General features: G+C 43.0%; 1 protein-coding gene across 13 annotated transcripts in view; it reads right to left on the reverse strand.

Moving 5' to 3' along the window:
- MTUS2 (microtubule associated scaffold protein 2) overlaps positions 1-19,079 on the reverse strand; it is a 505,315-nt gene that overhangs the window by 272,994 nt on the left and 213,242 nt on the right. For 12 of the 13 annotated variants that reach the window (XR_009005942.1, XM_057533075.1, XM_057533077.1 and 9 more), the window contains one exon: positions 18,645-18,842. Coding sequence is in view for 12 of the 13 variants with exons in the window: in XM_057533075.1 (XP_057389058.1) it covers positions 18,645-18,842 (198 nt within the window). In the remaining variant the exon portion in view is untranslated. The remainder of the gene's footprint in view (positions 1-18,644; positions 18,843-19,079) is intronic. The other variant, XM_057533086.1, reaches the window with a different exon arrangement.

The raw sequence follows: 19,079 nt of genomic DNA on the forward strand, positions 1-19,079 counted from the left end.
GTCACTCTTTCCGGGGAAATGTGCCCCCGCTCACTTCCACCAACACAAAGCCTTCTGTCCTTCAAGACCTACTGCATCTCAGCCCCTCCCTCTCCCTCCAATGAGCCGCATCTGCTCACCTAGGATGACTGTCCCACACTCAGGGGCAGGGGCTCAACCCAGGGGCAACAGTAGAGCACAAATTTCTGCTCAGCACTGGGTTACATAATAAGTAGTCCTATTTATACTACATTTTATAGTCTTTAGCCTATTGAGAGCCTCAATTACATGCTCTCATTCTCACAATACAGTGGGGAATGAGGTTTGGAGAAGTGAAAGGGTGAGTGGGGCCTTGAACTATGATCTTCTCCATGAATTTCTACGCTCTTTCCACACCCTGCCTTAGCCTAAATACACCTTGTACGGAACTTTACTTTATTACCGTAGTTCTTTTAAAAATTCCCCATATTTATCTATATGATATTGCCTGTCCAAAATCAATATACATATAATTCCTTATATAAAATTAATTTTATAGAGAGAAGTCTTTTTTTAAAAAAAGAATAACATAAATATAAGCTCCTTAATGCCCAGACCCTCATCTTTAGCATATATTTCTCCCTTGCTCCTCCAGCACCCAGCACAGGACAAAAGCAATGGGCTCTTAATGAATATTTCTGGAGTTTTTTCACTACTATATACAATATAGATAACCAGCAAGGACCTACTGTATAGCACAGGGCACTTTACTCAGTACCTTGTAATAACCCATAATGGAAGAGAATGTAAAAAAAAAAGTATATCTATCTTTCTATCTATGTATAACTGAATCACTTTGCTGTACACCTGAAACTAACACAACATTGTAAATCAACAATATTTCAATAAAAATTTTAAAAATATTTCTGGAGTTTCTTGAACATGAGCATGATCAGAGATCCACGCCTGACAACATCTGTCCAACTTATACTCACACCGTTTTCTTAGGGATGAGTGAGAGTTATTTCTTATAGCTGTCTCATAAAACATCTATATGGTTACCTCTTGAGAAGTAATACGGAATTACGGGGAATCTTATCATCACTGAAATAACACTCCCTCGAGAAAGAGAGAAAGATGGGAAGTTTCAAACGTTCTCACACGGTTAGGGAAGTGATCTGGCGTTTTGTTCCATGTATTGTCTGTCCCATAACCTGACATAACTTATAAAAGAGGCTTTTATCAAAGTCTTTTCCGAAGACAAGCAGGTTCTGCTTTTTCTTGCTATATTAATTATTTTATACAGCCTCCTTTCATCTTTCAATTTTCGTCAGAATGTTGTAGAGATTATTTCTGCCCCACATTGATCTCATTGCCAGAAGTAACTGAATTCAGTCGTGGAGGGGTTTGTAATGCACACCAGACCCCAGGGGCACCAGGCCATCCTTAGGTGGTGAACTCCCCAGTCACTTCCTACTGAAATTTAAACTCCTTCTCTGGTCTCTGATAACAATGGGACCATTAGCCATTTTTTCCCTTTCTTTTTATTCTTCTCTTCTCTTAAAAATGTGATATATTTCCATCTTCTTTTTTCTTCTCTCTTTTTTTCTTCTCACTTCGCTCCCCATGCTTAGAAAATATAAGTGAACAAACATATTTAAAAGTCTCCAATAATTCTAATTATTAACGTTAATGTAGAAAGAAATCTAGGCATTTATCTTTGTTTTTTAATTGAGATATAATTGACATATAACATTGTACAAGTTTTAGGTGTACAGCATAATAATTTGATATATGTATACACTGTGAAATGATCATCACAATAAACGTAGTTAAGATCCATCAAAAGTCTCATAGAGTTTTGTTTTTTTTTTTTACTTTAATTTTTTTATGGAAGTGCAGTTGGTTTACAATGTTGTGTTAGTTTCTGGTGTACAGCAAAGTGATTCAGTTACTACATATATATATATATATATATATATATATATATATATATGTAGTAACTGAATATATATATATAGTAACTGTATACACACACACACACACACACACACACACACACACACACATTCTCGTTCAGATTCTTTTCCATTATAGGTTATCACAAGATATTGAGTATACTCCCTGTGCTATTCAGTAGGTCCCTGTTGTTTATCTATTTTATGTATAGAATAGTGTGTATATATAGAATAGTGTGTGTAACAGTGTGTTAATCCCAAACTCCTAGAGATTTTTTTCCTGTGATGAGAACCTGTAAGATCAACTCTCTTAGCAACTTTCAAACACGGTATTGTTAATAATACTATATAGAGACAGCATAACTTGTATGTCCTTCAATTGTAACAAAGGAAAAACATATGGGAAATGGAAGGGGTCTTTCCTTACAGTTTCCGAATGAAAATGTAAGAAGGAACACACTTGTGCCCTCGGGGCCCTGGAGCCCCTGAGAATCTTCTGCTCAGGAGTCTTGGGACCAAAGACACAGGATCCATAGAAGGCATGTCAGAAACCATGGTCCCATCCCTCACTTGAAAGGGAGGACACTGGAGGCCCACAGGGATGTGTGACTTGTGCAAGGCGACAGCCCAGGGCAGCATCTAGATCCGCGTCCTCTGAACTCCCAGCGACCCTTCACTGCCCCCCTTCCCCGCCTCTCTGGGCGTCTGCGAAGGAGCCCGGGGTCCTGCCAGTCTCTGTGCTCAGCACACACACTCGCACCCCCACCCTCCCCGTCTCTGGGGATCCCTCACACAGACCGCAACCAGTACCGACCCATGGCTAACGGGCTCCCATGTACTGCGGGCAGCTGCACTAGGCTTCCTGCAGATCCTCAGCAAAGGGAACGTCGCGGGAAACTGCTAGATTCCAGTTGCTGCCAATCTGCATCGTAGGAGCTCAGTGATGGAATCGAGCTACACGTGGGACAAGCATCCATTTCTCCAATAAACCCTGGAGCGCCACTCCGTGCCTCTCACCCTGGCGTGCATCATGGGATGAGGCGTCGGACTGATGCTCCAGCCCCGGGTTCATCACTAACTCACCGTGGGGTAGTGGTAAGTCACCTCGACTTTCCTTACATCCTCTCCTTTTTTGTAGAATGGTCACGATCACTTGGATAATACCTGAGGTGCCAGTGTGGACATTGTAGGTTTCTGTGATGGTAAAGCAAGGCTTCTGGCAGCAACAGACAGCTAAGGATACAGGAAGAAGGAAGCTGGTGCAAGCACGAAGATGCCCAAGGCATAGAAAGGACCAGCCGGAGGGAACTGACATTTCCTGGACAAGTAATCCGTCACCAGCCAGTGAGCACATATATTCCTCAACTGAAATAAAAACTAGGAAGAACTGGACTGTTCCTTGTGTTCTTTCAGAGCCACTGCTGGACACAAACTAATAACACCTGCTTGAAACAACACCTGCTCCTTGACCTCCGGCTTAATTAGCATATCTGTTCAGTGAAACCACTGTGACAGGTCCATCCAGGCTCATTGGCTTTCATTAGCAAACCTCACTGGTGGTAACAGAAGTCTCCTGTGTAGGCAGCGACTTTAGGGGCAAACCTCGGGGCTAACGGCACCCGAGATGTGTTGGCATTTTTCATTTTCTATTCAAAGGGGTCAGAGTAAATGGGTGCTGGCAGTTAACAGCTGACGCTGTCTGCCACACACAGTTTCTCATAAAGAGTGCTAGGGAAAAGATGCGAGCCTTGGATTTCTGTGACAGGGGCCATGGTAGGAGATTCTGGGGTGGCCGTTTCCCATCACATTTATTTGTGGCAAGGGCAAGAGGTGGAGGTGGGGAGACTTCATTGCGACTTTTGGCAAAGTTGTAGTAAGGTCGTATGCACACACACACACACACACGTCACTCGTCACACGTACAGGAATGGAGTGAGGATCCCTGCGTTGCTGCTGTCACAACTTAGGAGCCAACCCTAAAGGCTGACGAGAGGGTGTGGCAGAGGGACCAGCAGAGGCGGAAGAGGGCAGGGCAACCCTCCCCGCGGCTCTGAGAGCTGCAGGGGGCCCTCCGCTGCCACACCAGTGGCACCAATGATGGCCCTTGCCTGCTCAGGCCAGGGCAGCGTGTGCTCAACCCAAATCCCTCCCAGGGCAGCAGGCAGGGAGATGCAAAATCTGTGGGTACAGCATCCACGTTTCTGCTGGAGAAATCCACGACCCATGTTAAGAAGTTACCTAAGAAAAAGGGTTGCAAAATATCTCATTCTTTGCCCTCAGGAACCCCAATACACAGAAAAAGGACAAAGCACTCCACACAGATGTAGAAAACTAACTTATGGTTACCAGGGCGGAAGAGGGGAGGGATAAATTGGGAGACTGGGATTGACGTATACACACTACTATATATAAAATAGATAACTAATAAGGACCTACTACATAGCACAGGGAACTCTACTCAATACTCTGTAATGACCTATATGGGAAAAGAATCTATACATATGTATATGCATAGCTGATTCACTTTGCTGTGCACCTGAAACTAATACAACATTGTAAATCAACTATACTCTGATAAAAATTAAAAAAAAAAAAAGAAAGAACAAAGCACTCAAATTAGAGAAAACATCATGGGCACAGTGAAGAAGTGCTCTCATGTGGAAAAGAAAATGGAGTGAGGGAATTTTCCAGAACTTATGGAAAGAAGTTAACCCTCCTTACCAAGACTGTGACAAAACTCTTCCCTTGGGGTCAACTTTAAATTAGCACATAAACGGAACCACAGACTAAGGCCTGTTATACGAAAGTGACATCGCAGCGTCTTAGCTGTACTGGGAGAAGGTTCTTACCAGTTCCTTAGGGAGGAAGAACTAGACCTTTAGATCAGAACCTACCACTTACAATCTAAATTGACTGCATATATTTAGGGTAAAAATAATACATAGTAAGTGCATCTAATTCTATCACATGGGTTTAATTATTCTCACGCACCCCTATCGTCTTCATGAAGTCCTGACCTGCTTGACAAGCAGATCTCTGAACTAAACCCCATGCAGCCCCCCACGTAGCGATGCTGGGGTCAGCCAGCCAGGTGTGGAGGTGGGCTTGCGGGAGGTGGGCTCACGTTTACCTACGCCTGAGTGTGCTCTCAGTTGTTTGCGTTATTCACAGATATCTACACGTTAAAACAGTAAAGACCACCCTGTGATACATGCCTGGTTGATCTGCTGGATATTACACTCTGTTATGGCCTCACAACCACTGAGTAGAATAAACACACACATTTTGCCATTGAACTTGACATTATGAGATTTTTTTTAATAGAATCATTTGGAAGGAGTGTCATGTATTACCAAGTCCGAATGCTTCATTTTACCCATGAAGAAGCTGAGGCCCCAACGAGTAAAGCAGATTACCTGAGGCTACACAGCTAGTTAGTGACAGAGCAGAGAGGAGGGCCCTGCATTGCTGGCTGCCAGCCCTGCTCTCCCCTTATGTTCTATTGCTACTACCTTGATCATTTAAAGGGAACCAAAAGAATACATTTTCATATATAATTATGAAAGATATATTAGATACAATGGTACAAAAGATACATTATCTTTATTTATACAAACAATTTTTCCAACATTTAAATCAGTCTCCTTTTTGGCAAGACCAACTAAATTTAAAGGAAAACAAAGCAGAACACCTAGTCTTTAGTGACTCTGGTTATTGGTGACCCTGAGCACGTGGCTGGTTGACACACAGCCTGGTCAAAGTCATTCTCCCATAACATGGCCTGGAAGGAACTTTCAGACATCAGTGCCAAATTCCCAAGTGCATACACAGCTCAACGCTATTCAAACCCCAGTTGGCAATTCTGTTTACTGAAAGCACCAAATGAACCCAATTGGTCACATATACAATCTGCACACATTCAATTGTGCAGGAACATTCAACAAAATATGGTAGTTTAGCCTCCAAAAGTTATCACACTCAGAATTTTTGGTGTCTCTTGGTTAAAGAGACACATGTTTTTTGGCCGTGCCATGCAGCATGGGGGATCTTAGTTCCCTGACCAGGAATCGAACCCGTGCCCCCTGCATTGAGAGCATGGAGGGTTAACCACCGGACCACCAGGGAAGTCCCTGAAGAGACACATATTAATAGCACGTACGGCATTAATGGGAGCTAGACATACTTAAACACAGGTCTATATATTTCACTTCAGCTGGTGGAACCTGCTAGCAGATGAAAATCTACATTTCACTTCACTTATACCATATGTTTCTCTCACATCTAGTCTTATCTTCAATTCAGGCTGCTCCTGTTCAAGAATGTACCATGCAAGCAAGGTGCCTAAAGTGATTTAATAGGTCTACTGTTTGCATAACAAATTCACGGGGTAAGATTTGCGTTTCACAGAAATGAAGTTTTCTTTTCATCTCTACGCACCCATTTAAGAACTTTTTCTAACTGGCTGAACTAGTATTTCACCGGTAGTCTGGCATTGCCCTTACTTGAAAATTCAAATTTCTGCCATCTCAAGAGACCCAAAGATCTGCCTTGACCTTGGGCTTTGGCTTTAGCTCTTACTAGTCCTCCGCCTTGGGGAGGGCCGGGCAGCAGAGTGGCTGAACACGGGAAGGAGTCTTCAAGGAAACCAGGAAGAGGCTGGCGGAGCCCTCATGGCTCCTTATTCTCTTCTTGGTTACTTCCCACCGCTGGTACGTCACCACCTGCACCTCATTCCCCTCACTTTCCTTCCTCGCCCTCCCCCTCCAGCTTTCCTTCGATTTCATGTATTTCTCTCTCCTCCCCCCACTTTTTCCTTCTAGTTTGGATACTGTCCAACTCTGCCTAGACAAAATGGGCTTAAGTTGTTATATTTACACCCCATGAAGGTATCTTAAACAAAACGTTCAATTACATGTACTCTGCTTTTCTTATATATGAAGAAAATGGCTCTGTGCGCCATCACTCTGGATGATTTATTCCAGCTTCTATGACCTAGGCTTATGATCAATGGTATGAACTTATAAAGCAACCAGTGAGGGAGAGAGGTAGCATCTACGGTTTTAGAAAAGTCTCCCCAGCCCTAACCCCTGTAACAAGACATTAAAGGGATCAATATGGGATCTTCATTAGTTCGATGTCACCAACCCAGGAGTCCAAAGCTTTAGTCGTCAAGGATTCATGTGGGATGTCTTCACGCGGAGGAAAAAAATCCCCGTCACTATGCACCTTACAGATGTTATGGTCAGTATTATTATATCTTTCAGAAATTCCAAACTGATAATAAATCTGGAATTGTGTTATCCAATAGGGTAGCCCCTGGCCACATATAGCTACTCAGATTTAAAGTCATTAAAATTAAATAAAATTTAGAAGTTAGTTCCTCAGTTACACTAGCTCCATCTCAATGGCTCAGTAGCCCCATGTGACTAGTGGTTACTTTTCCAGGAGCACAGATACGAAGCACATCATCATCCCAGAACGTTCTACTAGGCAGTGATGCTCTAGAGACACACGGGACCCTAGTACAAACCAGCAAGTAGGAAATGCCTTTCTTGGCAACGGTAATTAGGACTTTATATTTTAGAAGGGAATTTTACCCTTTTGTCCACAGTAGTGAATTCTGTCTCCAATTCTTGAGCCAACTAGACATACTTGCCACAAAAACCAGTGATTTCCAATTGTGTTCCATGGATTTCTTAGGGGTTGGTACAGCGGGATGGAACAGGCAAGGGGAAAGGCAGAGAGGGCTTGGGGCTCTCTCCTCCCCCTTCAACCAGCACCTCTGCTTCAATGGAGTTGTATTTAAATATCAGCCGATTCAAAGCTCCCGAGAGACATTATTCACTCTGAGATTTGAATTGCTCTAACTTACAGTACGACAGGGACAAGAGAGGAGACAGTGGGACCCTCACATCACCGGGGACAGTCCTAAAATGGGGTCGACTGTCTCCTGTATAAAGTCATGCTCTCCAACCTCAAGCTGGCCTTCATGCAGCTCTCCAGTTCTCCGTCACCTCTTATGACCCATTGTTTTGCTCCAGGTAACCATCATGTGCCTTTCTACTTTATGAAATCCCAACTCCATCCTGTGTGCTCTTTGCAAAAGCCCTACTTTTTAATTATCCAGGACAAATGAAGCTCCTAATGTGAGCTCTCTGAACCTCTTTTCCTTCTCTCCAGCGTATCTCTACATTCACCCTTCATCCCTTCCTTCCTGGTACCCTTTCCACTTGTATCTGACATCACTCCTCCTACGCGCTCCAGGAACGGCTCCATCTATTACCCGCACTTGCTTTCATCTTATCTTCGTCTTCATCTCTCCTTCACTACTGGATACCTCCTCTCGGATCAGAAGCATTCTTACGTGTGCTAAAAAAAAAGGCGAACCAAACACAAACACAAAACAACTTTCCCTGCTCCTCTGCTAAGCTACCACCCTTTCCCTTTCCCTTTCCTCCACCGAATTCTTAACATTAATCTATGTTCTCTACTTTCACCTTCCTTACCCTCTTGTAACCTGATTTCTGCCTTCATGCATTTTGTTCAAACTATCTTCAAAGTGACCAGTGACCTCCTAATCGTTAAGTCAGCAGACCCACCTTTCTCAGTATGGAAAGTCCGCCTCCACAGCACAGATGGCGTTGACTATCCACCTCCTCTCCACGAATCTCTCTCCTCCCTGGGCTTTCCGGAGGTTCCCAGCCCCCCTCGCTGACCACGCCTTCTCTAGTTGTGTCTGCCCTGCTCCCCACCTAGATGGACACATCTTGCAGAATCTGTCCTCATCCCTCTTCCCATCCCATCCTACATGCAGTCCCCGAGTGATGTCAGTCACGGCCCCACCTATTTTCCATGGCTGCTCTCCTTCGTTTCAGTCCAGCATCTCCATAAAGCTGCCGGATGTATTCATATGAATGCTTTTCTGGAACTCAACAGACCAGAGCCCCACACACCCACTCCTCTTCCTGAGCCCCCAGTTCTGTGGGTGGCCCCCTCACCCTTCCTGTCACCGCACCCCCTCAGGCGCTCTTGCCCTCTCGGTTCTGACACTTCTCCATCTGGTCCTTTCTTTCCGTGCCCACTCTGACACCTACTTCAGGCTCCCACCTACCCTCGCCTGCCAGTTGCTGCCTGTTATGGGAGCCAAAGAACCCTCTGACATCACCATTAATTGATTTTCTTTCTCATCAAAAGCAAAAGGAATTATTGATCTGTGCTGCCCCATCTGCTGCCTTAAGGAAGACACTGCAAGGATCTCTATGAACCTTCCCAGATGATAGACTGTGCGTATTACAGCGATACAAGAAAGCATGTACTGTTGGCCAAGTTCCCGGGAGAAGTGAATACGAGTCTGGAAGTCATGCACCTCCCTGTCTCTGTTCTGAAGCTGGACCAATAATCCAAGATGCCCAGCATTAGGCAAAGGGCCGGAGCAAGAAGGTGACTTCTAAGAACCTCATACCTCTGTATTTTATAGGAAAAAATCAGGGCAGTAAAACCTTTGAGCTGTTCTCTGTCTGTTAGTGTCCTGAAATGTCCATCTCATATGACAGGAGAAAAATAACAAAATAAGGTCAGGCCAAGACGGGAAGAATCCCTAATTTTGGCAGAACTAAGACCTCTCACTCTCTGTCTCTCTTCTCCAAACTAATTAACTTACATTACCATATTAATGTTTCTCAAATACGATTCTGATTATTCACCACTTAAGAACCATAAGTGATTCCACACATTTATAGAATTCAGCCACAAGATCCCAGCTCTTGAGAGCCAAAAGTGGTCAATTCATTTAATTCGATACCTTCCAACTTTTATAATAAAAATCTGAGTCCACTGAGGTTCACTGACTTTCCCAAAGATTATTCTATTACCATAAATGCTGATTTTATTACATATTATGCATGCAAGTGTGGCATATTTCTTATCTTAGTTCATAGTTCAAAGTACCCTTTCTTCATAAAATACCTTAAATATGCTAAAACATGCAAGAATACGGCACTATTAACCTTTTGAAGGGCAATGTGATTTCTAACAGTTTTGCTCACATATCTGATTCAAAATGGATAAACTAGGTGTTACTTATTAAGCAATAAAGAAAATATTCTCACTTACATCGAATAACACTTACATTCTCACTTACATCGAATAACACCCAGAAGAACTCATTCTGATGTGAGTGTATGAAGGAAGCAAAGAAAGGAAAAAAAGAAAGAATTGAATGTGTGGGAATCACTGGGAAAATTAACAGCAAGATTCAGTGAAAATGATTCTGTTTTTTTCCTTACAAAGAATACTTTAAATTACCTAATTACATATACCAGGGAAATAGGTATTTAAATCCACCAGTGGCATGTGTTTGACTTCCTCATTTCCAGAGAAAACCAGGAGCTTATTTTGGTTTTTGTTCTCACTATTCTCTCTTCCCCACCCACCCAAATCGGGTTGAGATATCCGACAGAGTAAAACCCTAGTACAATGGAAATTAGACTCTAGCAAAATGAGAAGCTGTGTGAAGCCCTTTTCACACTGCAAAATCAAATGTTCCCGTTTTTTCCTGCAGACATTAGAGGCACAGAAATAAAAATCAGATCCAACTCTCAGTTTCTATTTTGAGCAGAGGTTTTAAAAGCCATCAGCTTAGATTAATGTGCTATGTATTAGTCACCTTGCATAAATACGTTTCATTTAAAGGGAACCCAACTGAATGTATTCTCTTAAATGATAACATGCTAAGGGCATGGCAGAGCCCTTTTAGATAAAGAGATCAAAACATGACTTTCCCTGCCTATGTTTTATAAATATCCAAACAACCACAAGCTTATAGCCCAAAAGTAAGAGCCGTCCATGAAAATCAAGAGATTAACTTCTAGAACTGCCACCTTACGGTTTCATGAATGATACATGTTTTAGTTTAACGCTCAGAAAGGCATTCACCGTACATGAGAGAGTTGATGATAACGACCGTGAAATGGAGTGAACATCGACTCCCTGACCTTGACGTTATCAATACCAGTTTCCTCACCCCGCACAAGACATGGTTAATCCACCACGGCATTTTTCCATCTGAGCTTTTAAATCCCTCCCAGTAGAGAACTTTCTGCATGTGGGAAATGGATGGAAACAGCCACAAGAACATTATTATTATTATTGTGCAAGGCCCTGTTTGCATACATTAATTCCATTTAATGTTCTCATCAATCCTACAGTGGCTTTTGACATTATTTATTAGTAGTAATATTATTATTATTTTACAATTAGAAAGTAGAGGCACAGAGAGAGTAAGTGACTTGCCCAAGGTCACAGAACTAGCTAGTGGCAGAGGCAGGATGCAAACCCAGCAGTGCACTTCCAGAGACCACATTCTTCACCACTATGCTATATTGACTCTTCTTTTTTTTTTATGGATGCCACTTTATTTTATTTATTTATATTTTTTAACATCTTTATTGGAGTGTGATTGCTTTACAATGGTGTGTTAGTTTCTGCTTTACAACAAAGTCAGTCAGCTATACATATACATATATCCCCATATCTCCTCCCTCTTGCGTCTCCCTCCCACCCTCCCTATCCCACCCCTCTAGGTTCGGGTGCTGATATCCCCGTGCTATGATGCTTGGAATGTAAAAAAAAAAAAAACCGGTTCTAAGGAACCTAGGGGCAGGACAAGAATATACTGACTCTTAAGAAAGGAAAACCAATACAGAGAGAAGATGGGATTTTAACCTTCTTCCACGGAAGGTTAAATGAAAATGGAAATTTTCAAACATACAAAAAAAAAAAAAAAAACCCCAAAAAACCGGGAAGTAAATAGTGCAATGAACCCTCAGAGTTCCATCATCCAGCTTCAAGGATTATCAAACTTTTGCCTAACTTTTCTTATCTATATTGCCCCCCCTCCAGTTTTGTTTTGTCCTTTTCTTTGCTGGATTATTTTACAGCAAATCCAGAACATCTGTCATTACCTAGAAGCAGAGTGGAATAATTAGATCTGCAGATATAACGCAGTAGGGCTGAGACAGTCCAAGGGGACTTGAGGGGCGTGGGGTCAGGACGGGCAGGTGCTCCGTCCTTCGGGTTCCTCCTCCCCTAACCCGTCCCCAACGCTGTGCCGTCTCCAGCCACAGCCCCCTCACAGCTCCCTGCAGGACGCACTTGGATACCCCACCTCCCCACCGACACTAACTTCACAGGGTGCCCTGGCCCCAGCACTGAGTTCCATGCTCACCCCGTAACAGATGCTGCAAGCCTGCAGGACTGGGGAAGGGCAAGTGGACAACCCGATCTTCACAAAACAACACAAGCCCCCCAAACGAGGCAGTTCAGTCAGACATTACATTTACTACATATAAAACCATTATCACCCCAATTTCCATTTATCTTACTTTCAACCATTAATGGTCAGTTTTCTTCGAAACAAAACAAAACACATTTACGCTCTAATCTCATCTCTGGGTAGATGTGATCGTTGCCCGAGTGTTTTGAAAAGGAATGTACAAGGACATCAATAAGGCTCAATCTCAAATAGGCAATAGCTTCTCTGAAATTTAACCTCACAGGTCCCATTCAGCTCCTTTTTCCATGAATAAAAAATGACTCCCTCTTCGCCAATGGAACATGAGACAGGTTGATGGCTGTTTCGGTAGGAGTTATTAATAATGCTTCTTGTCGACTCTCATTTATTTATTTTTATTTATTTATTTTTGGCTGCGTTGGGTCTTCGTTGCTGCACGCGGGGGCTACTCTTCACTGCGGTGCCCGGGCTTCTCATTGCTGCGGCTTCTCTTGTTGTGGGGCACAGGCTCTAGGCACGCGGGCTTCATTAGTTGTGGTGCATGGGCTTAGTTGCTCCCCAGCATGTGGGATCCTCCCGGACCAGGGCCGGAACCCATGTCCCCTGCATTGGCAGGTGGATTCCTAACCACTGCGCCACCAGGGAAGCCCTCTTATCTTATTTAGAATGCATGTCAGTTACAGAAAATCAAACATGTCATGTATGTAGAAGAACTCTATAGTGTTCATAAGCATAAACGCTGAAATGAACACTGCAAAAAGCTTTCATATTAACCTTTACTTTCACTGACTAACTTCCAAAATGGTTAGTGATTTCCACTTCAGATCATTATCTCCAGAACCCAAATTTTATTCAATAATTAAAAGAACACCTACCTATTTATTTTAAGTATGACAATAAGAACTAAAACTCAAGAATTTAATGAGAATATCCAGTCTCTCTAAATTGAGATGTCTAATTGGAAACTAATTGGAAACTTTGAAATTCTCTCATGAAAAGCCTCAACAGTTGGGTTTTAGCCTAATTCTTCTAAAATGGCTAATTACATGCAAGGAGATATATAAGATCTTAGACATCTGTGAGACTAGTAGGTCAGTCCACATAACGATTTAGCTTTGAATATAATTATACTACAAATGACCTATTATCTTTTCCATGCTTTGAGTTGTATAAATTATCTATGGGTACACTACAGTCAATGGAAGCAACATTTTAGAGATAACTGAGATAATTTTAAAAAGTGTGAGAACCACAGTGATGGAACTTCAACTATCAAGACCTGTGAAAGTCCTAATAGACTGAAAATGTGTTCCTGGTACAAAATACTTCTGAAAGTTGCCCAAGTTCCTCTCTCAAAAGTCTCTCTTCTTCTATACCCTCACATAAGAGAAAATCTTTCCACTAGGAGAGAATTTCTCTTCAAATTCTACTAGTGGAAAGCCCGTGCTAGGTAGTGTGAGGTATACTAAAATTATTAAGAGACATATCCTGTATCCTCAAAGAGCTGACAATCCACAGGGGAGACAGGACATAAAAACAAATAACTATACCAAGATGGTATGTGATAAGCCACAAAAGTGACACAAGCAAGGGGCAGTGGGAGTTCCTAGGAGAAAGGACCACTTCAGGTTCACAGACGAAGGAAGGTTTCTTAGAGGAAATGGTATTTGAATCTCACTGAAAATGACTGAATCTACAGAGAGATCTGTGGGAGGGGAGAGCATTCTAGAAATGAATAGTTTAAACCAAGACCCAAAGACAGGAAAGCACAAAGCCCTCAGAGAAAAATGTGAACGGCTCTGGTTGTCTGGTTGAGGGTGTATGTCAGGGGATCGGGTGAGGGAAAGGTGAGAAGGGGGCTAAGCAAGTCACGGAGGACCTGGAACTTCTGGAAAGCAGTGGAAGTGAGCACAGGGACACATGGAGCATTCACAACAGGCTCAAAAGAAAACCGTCTAGGACCACGTGCCTTGTGGATTAGAGAGTGAGGATGGACTGGGAATAGTTCAGGTGACACAGATTTAAACAAAGATGATGAGAAGAAAAGAAAGAGGATAGAGTAAATGTAGGAAAGAACTGATCAGATTTGATCACTGAATACAAAGGAAGGCAAAAAAGAAAAAAAAAATAGTGAGCAGTAACAGCTGATTTTAAAACTTCCAGCCTCAGTAGACAGGAGATCATAGATGTCATTACATCACAGAGCAACTTTGAGAGGCGGCGTCAGTTTGGAAAAGATAACGGAAGATTCATTTTGGGGGAAACGTTTAGTTTGAGGTGACTTGAGTCACCCAGCTGGAGATATTTGACAGGTCATTTGAAATGTAGATGAGAAGTTCTGGAGAGAAGTTGGGGCTGGAGATATGGACTTGGTACCGCGTCCGAAGTGCTAAGAGCTGAAACTGTGGACAAGGGCACCAAGCGGAAGATGGCAGCATTGGGATAGATGCATTCTGAGGACAGACCCTGGGGAGCTCAAACACTGGACTTCAGCACCAAGGAGACAGACCCCACCATGATGAACCTGCAGGCTGCATCAGAAATGGCAACCCCTTAGCTTCCGGAGGTTTTCTGGATGTACCAACAGCTTCTCCCAAAGGATCTCCTAGATAAAGCCCACCTCCACCTCCCCAAATACTGCCCAGCTCACAACCCCCTCTGAGAAACTCCCTGATCACCCTAATCAGAAATGAAGCCTCCACCCCAACTCATTTAGAAGGCTGTCGGCACATATATCCATGCATCATGATTATTTATACCAATGTCAGTCTCCCTGTCCACATCCAGCTCTATCCCTACATCTCTAAACATTCTACTACTTCCCTGCACCAGAACAAGAAAACAACAGAAAATCCTTCAGATTTCTTTTTTATTTCTCCTTTCAAACTCTTTGTCTCATGATTTCTGGTCTCAGCTCACCGCACAAAGAAAACATGAGAATATTGCAGAGAGAAAAGGAGGAGGAGAAACTGGAAAGGACAGCTACAAAGGCCACCTTCTTCATGTTATCTTCTGATAGATATTTTCTGTTTCTTGAGCACCAACAGGTTAGGTGTTATTCAGAATCCACAATGAGAGATGATCCTCCACATAAATTATTCTATCCTTGTGTGATATGATCTATTTTCACTAATGATTAATTCATGAGACCCTAAGTCTTCCTATTTCCCCTTCCCACACACACACACACCCAAAGGTTTTAACTTTAAATTATACCTCCTTACCCACCAGAAAAATCAAGTCTATAAACCTAACTGCTGGTAAATTTGACAGCTAGGTATATTTTGAGTTATAGTTTGTTACCAACACTAAATTACACTGTAATTGTTTTTCTCCAAATTTCTATTGCCTGAAGCATATTGGAGAATTCTTAAAATGATGAGCTACATACTGTGTCAGACCTGCTCAAATACTGTGATTTTAAGCTTAAATTTAAGTTTTAAAGTAGAGAATTACTTTTTTCCTGTTCACTTTCAATCTTAAAAAAGCTGTGGGTCACGACCTAATGTCATTTGAAGTTTTATTTGAGGTTCGAAATGGGCCAACCTCATAACCTCCACGTGATGAACCTGTACAGGAGTGAAGGGAGGGTGATCTCTTGTGGCACAATGAGGGTAAAGGTTGCGTGTTAATCCAGAGAAACTGAGCTGCTAGCAAGAAATTACAGGGAGGCAGCCTGAACCCACAAGGAGCACGGCCTCACCATGCGAGCTGCTCACCAAACAGCTGGCTTCTTCACATGATGGAAGGTTCCCCATCACCTGAAGCGAGTACACACCTGGGAAGGGGTGGGGCAGGGACAGCTGGGTTGGGCCTGAGGGGCCTCTCAAGGCAACTCAACTCTAAGACTTGCTTCACTAATAGAAAGAAATGACTTCACATCATGGGTGTGTCTTTACCATACATGGCAGCTTTGAGAACTAAACAGAGGAAGAGGAATACCATCCCAGGATGGGAGCAGGTCATTCTGATCTCAGTTTGCTCAGCTATAAAATGCAGGGGTGGGCAGGATGGTAAAATACCCTCAGGCTCTAAGGACCTCAGACGATTCCTTTCCCTGTGTCGGCCCCATTTGCCAAAGCCTCGTGGAAAAGGTCAGAAAACACAGCAGGGTACTCGCCTTGGGAAGCCCTTGCCCAGCGGGGTTGAATGAATGGTGCAGAGCCTGAGCCCGGGGTGGAGGGCAGACTCCAAATGGAACAGCTGAGATCCGCACTCAGGGGGCTCCCAGGCCCCCCTCTACAGTCAGCATCACTTGCCCAGCAGGACCCAGGAAAACAGCACAGAAAAGTCGCAGCTAAGCCAAGGTAGCCCACAAAACACTAGTAGGTTCAAAATGAATCACTTAAAAGTGTCCCCCATACAGCATTCACAGTCACATGGACGCTGCCAGACTGTTTATAGGCACGTGAGTATCTAAAATCATGAGTCACACATTTGCAAATAGTTCCTCGTTGTAATCATGTTTCAGATTTTGAGGCATCTACTTACTGTGGTTCAATCCCTTTTTATAGTAGTATTCCTAAAATGAACCCTAAGTAGTGTCTAAAGAAAGACAAGACAAGGAACAAAAAAGGAACCAACTCTGATATCATGTTAGCTGTTTCCATGAGCTAAACTGGCAACATTTGCTCCTAGGATTTGTCTAAGGACTTTCAGCTCTTCCAAGAGCTTCGTATTTTACTTAATCCTTGTCATCAAAGCATCATTTCTTTGCTAAAGAACAGGAACAGAAGTTTTCTTGACCTTAAATCTGGTAACAAGCATAAGCATAATGGTTAACGGCACTAAGACATCAATTCAAATATGGGTGAAGTTTTTCTGTAATTTACTGGTGAAGGACAAATTTTATATATATTTAGGTGGCAAATAATTACAGATCGATTCTAACATATTGCATTTTAGAAACAGAAAACAGTTCTGAATAGAGTAAATATTTCTTTTACTATGAAATCTTTAAACTAGGAGTTATTTTCTCTGGCACATAACAGCTCTTATCTCCGGTTGTTCAGGGGGTCCCTAGCTAGTATGCTTTGAAGCACAGGTGAGAAGAAATGCCCTAAGTACACCTGGAATTATTCCGTCCACACCTGTCAGCTCTCCTTTTGAAAAAGTGGCTGCCACGGGGACATGCCTCAGGTCACCTTGAGGTTAATTTTTTTTAAGAAATCAGAATCTTAACTCCTTCCTTGGAAAGATACATACCATATGAGATTTTTTATCATTCATGCTCCATCTAAAACAGAAACACGCCACTGAGAATTTCACTCCTAAAAATGATGACAAATCGTCACTCCTCTATTTCAAAACCTTCAGACTCTTAACACGCACACACATATCGAAAAATAAGAGTTACGCATTTGCAAATCTGAGACTGGCACTGTGCCACGACGCAATCCCTAATTCCAGTGGGGTTGCTAAAATGATTCCCATAGGAAAGTAGGTCTGAGACACAGCACCTCCAGGAAATCAAGTGAACCAAGAACCTCTCAGAAATGCTTACAAACACGTCGAGATGCATTACTTTTAGGAATAACCAGGTAGACTAAAATTTAGAACTACAGAGGTACCAATGTTCCACCCATGAGCTCTATAAAGCCGAGAAAGGATAGGGAAAAAACAAGCTTGGAGAGAGGAAATTGAAAAAAGAATACAAAATCAATCTCATTCTCAATCTCTCTTCCTCTTCCCTTTCCCCCTCCCCGTCTTTCACTCTGTCTCTATCTCTTATTCCAACTTGATTCAACTACTATAATCCCTTCAAAACAGCTTTCCACATGAAAACCGCGTAGATTTCCCTGGCAAATTCTTACTACCCAACATCTGAGGTGTCATGGCTTCAGATCCAGTAACAATGACTTTGAAGTTGATGAGGTTAGATGGGGTTTAGTCCTCAAAGGCTCAGCCAAATGGGGCAGCCCTGGGTCTTCTTTAGGGACATCAGCTGGTGTGACCTGCTCGGACGCTATTAATTCATACTTTAAAATGCAGCTTACAACACCAGTGTCAGGAACCAGGCCTGGAGTGACACCATCTCAGCTAACAGGGACCTTCCTGGGCACAGACTAGAAGAAGCTCCGCTGGGTTTCCCTATTTTTAACATCGTTTAATTAACTTTTAGAAATCAAGTGCTCCACTAATATGAGGGCATGATGGGTAATCACAGGTGACTAAAATGATTTTTCCACTAATATTTCATGTCTTTTTCTGGCACATTAACTCCCCATAATTTGGAAAATGGTAGTGCCAAACAGGCTTTTATTTTTCTTCAGCAGATTATTTTTAAAGTCCCAACAATGGTAGATTAAGGTAGTCAACCCAAATTCTTAGTTTACACGCGAAGAAAATGCAACCCTGTTGCACCCACACGCTGATTCGCCCTCTGCTGGTCCTGCCTGTCTGGGACGCAGGCCCGCCCACCCGCCTGCCCCACTTACGGTTGGCCAGCCGGCCGGGCTCGGGCTGGGCGCTGTCCGCTGGCTGGGTGCTGGACACCGAGGTCACGCTGGAGCTCCGGACGAAGCCAAAGGCCGCCAGCTTGGCCGCCGGGAGACGCGAGTAGCCGGGAGGACGAAGTCCAGATTTGGGTAGGTTGGATTTTGCAGCATTTGAACTGGAAGGTTTCTTTAAATCTGCTAAAATGAACCCAAACCAGAAAAAAAATCTCAGTTGATAGCAAGATAGAGAAGACACAGACTTTGAATATTAACCCAGCTCCAGCATAAACAGACCACAATTACTCTTGCACGGTCTGATTCAACACATTCACAAAGGCATCTTTATGAGAAAGGGCCCTCACTGCGGGCCAGGTGCTAAGAGGAGGAGAGACAGCAGGCAGACGAGACCAGAACAGACAACTCACCCTATTATAT

This window comes from Balaenoptera acutorostrata, chromosome 18, assembly GCF_949987535.1.
Source record: "Balaenoptera acutorostrata chromosome 18, mBalAcu1.1, whole genome shotgun sequence".
NCBI lineage: Eukaryota > Metazoa > Chordata > Mammalia > Artiodactyla > Balaenopteridae > Balaenoptera > Balaenoptera acutorostrata.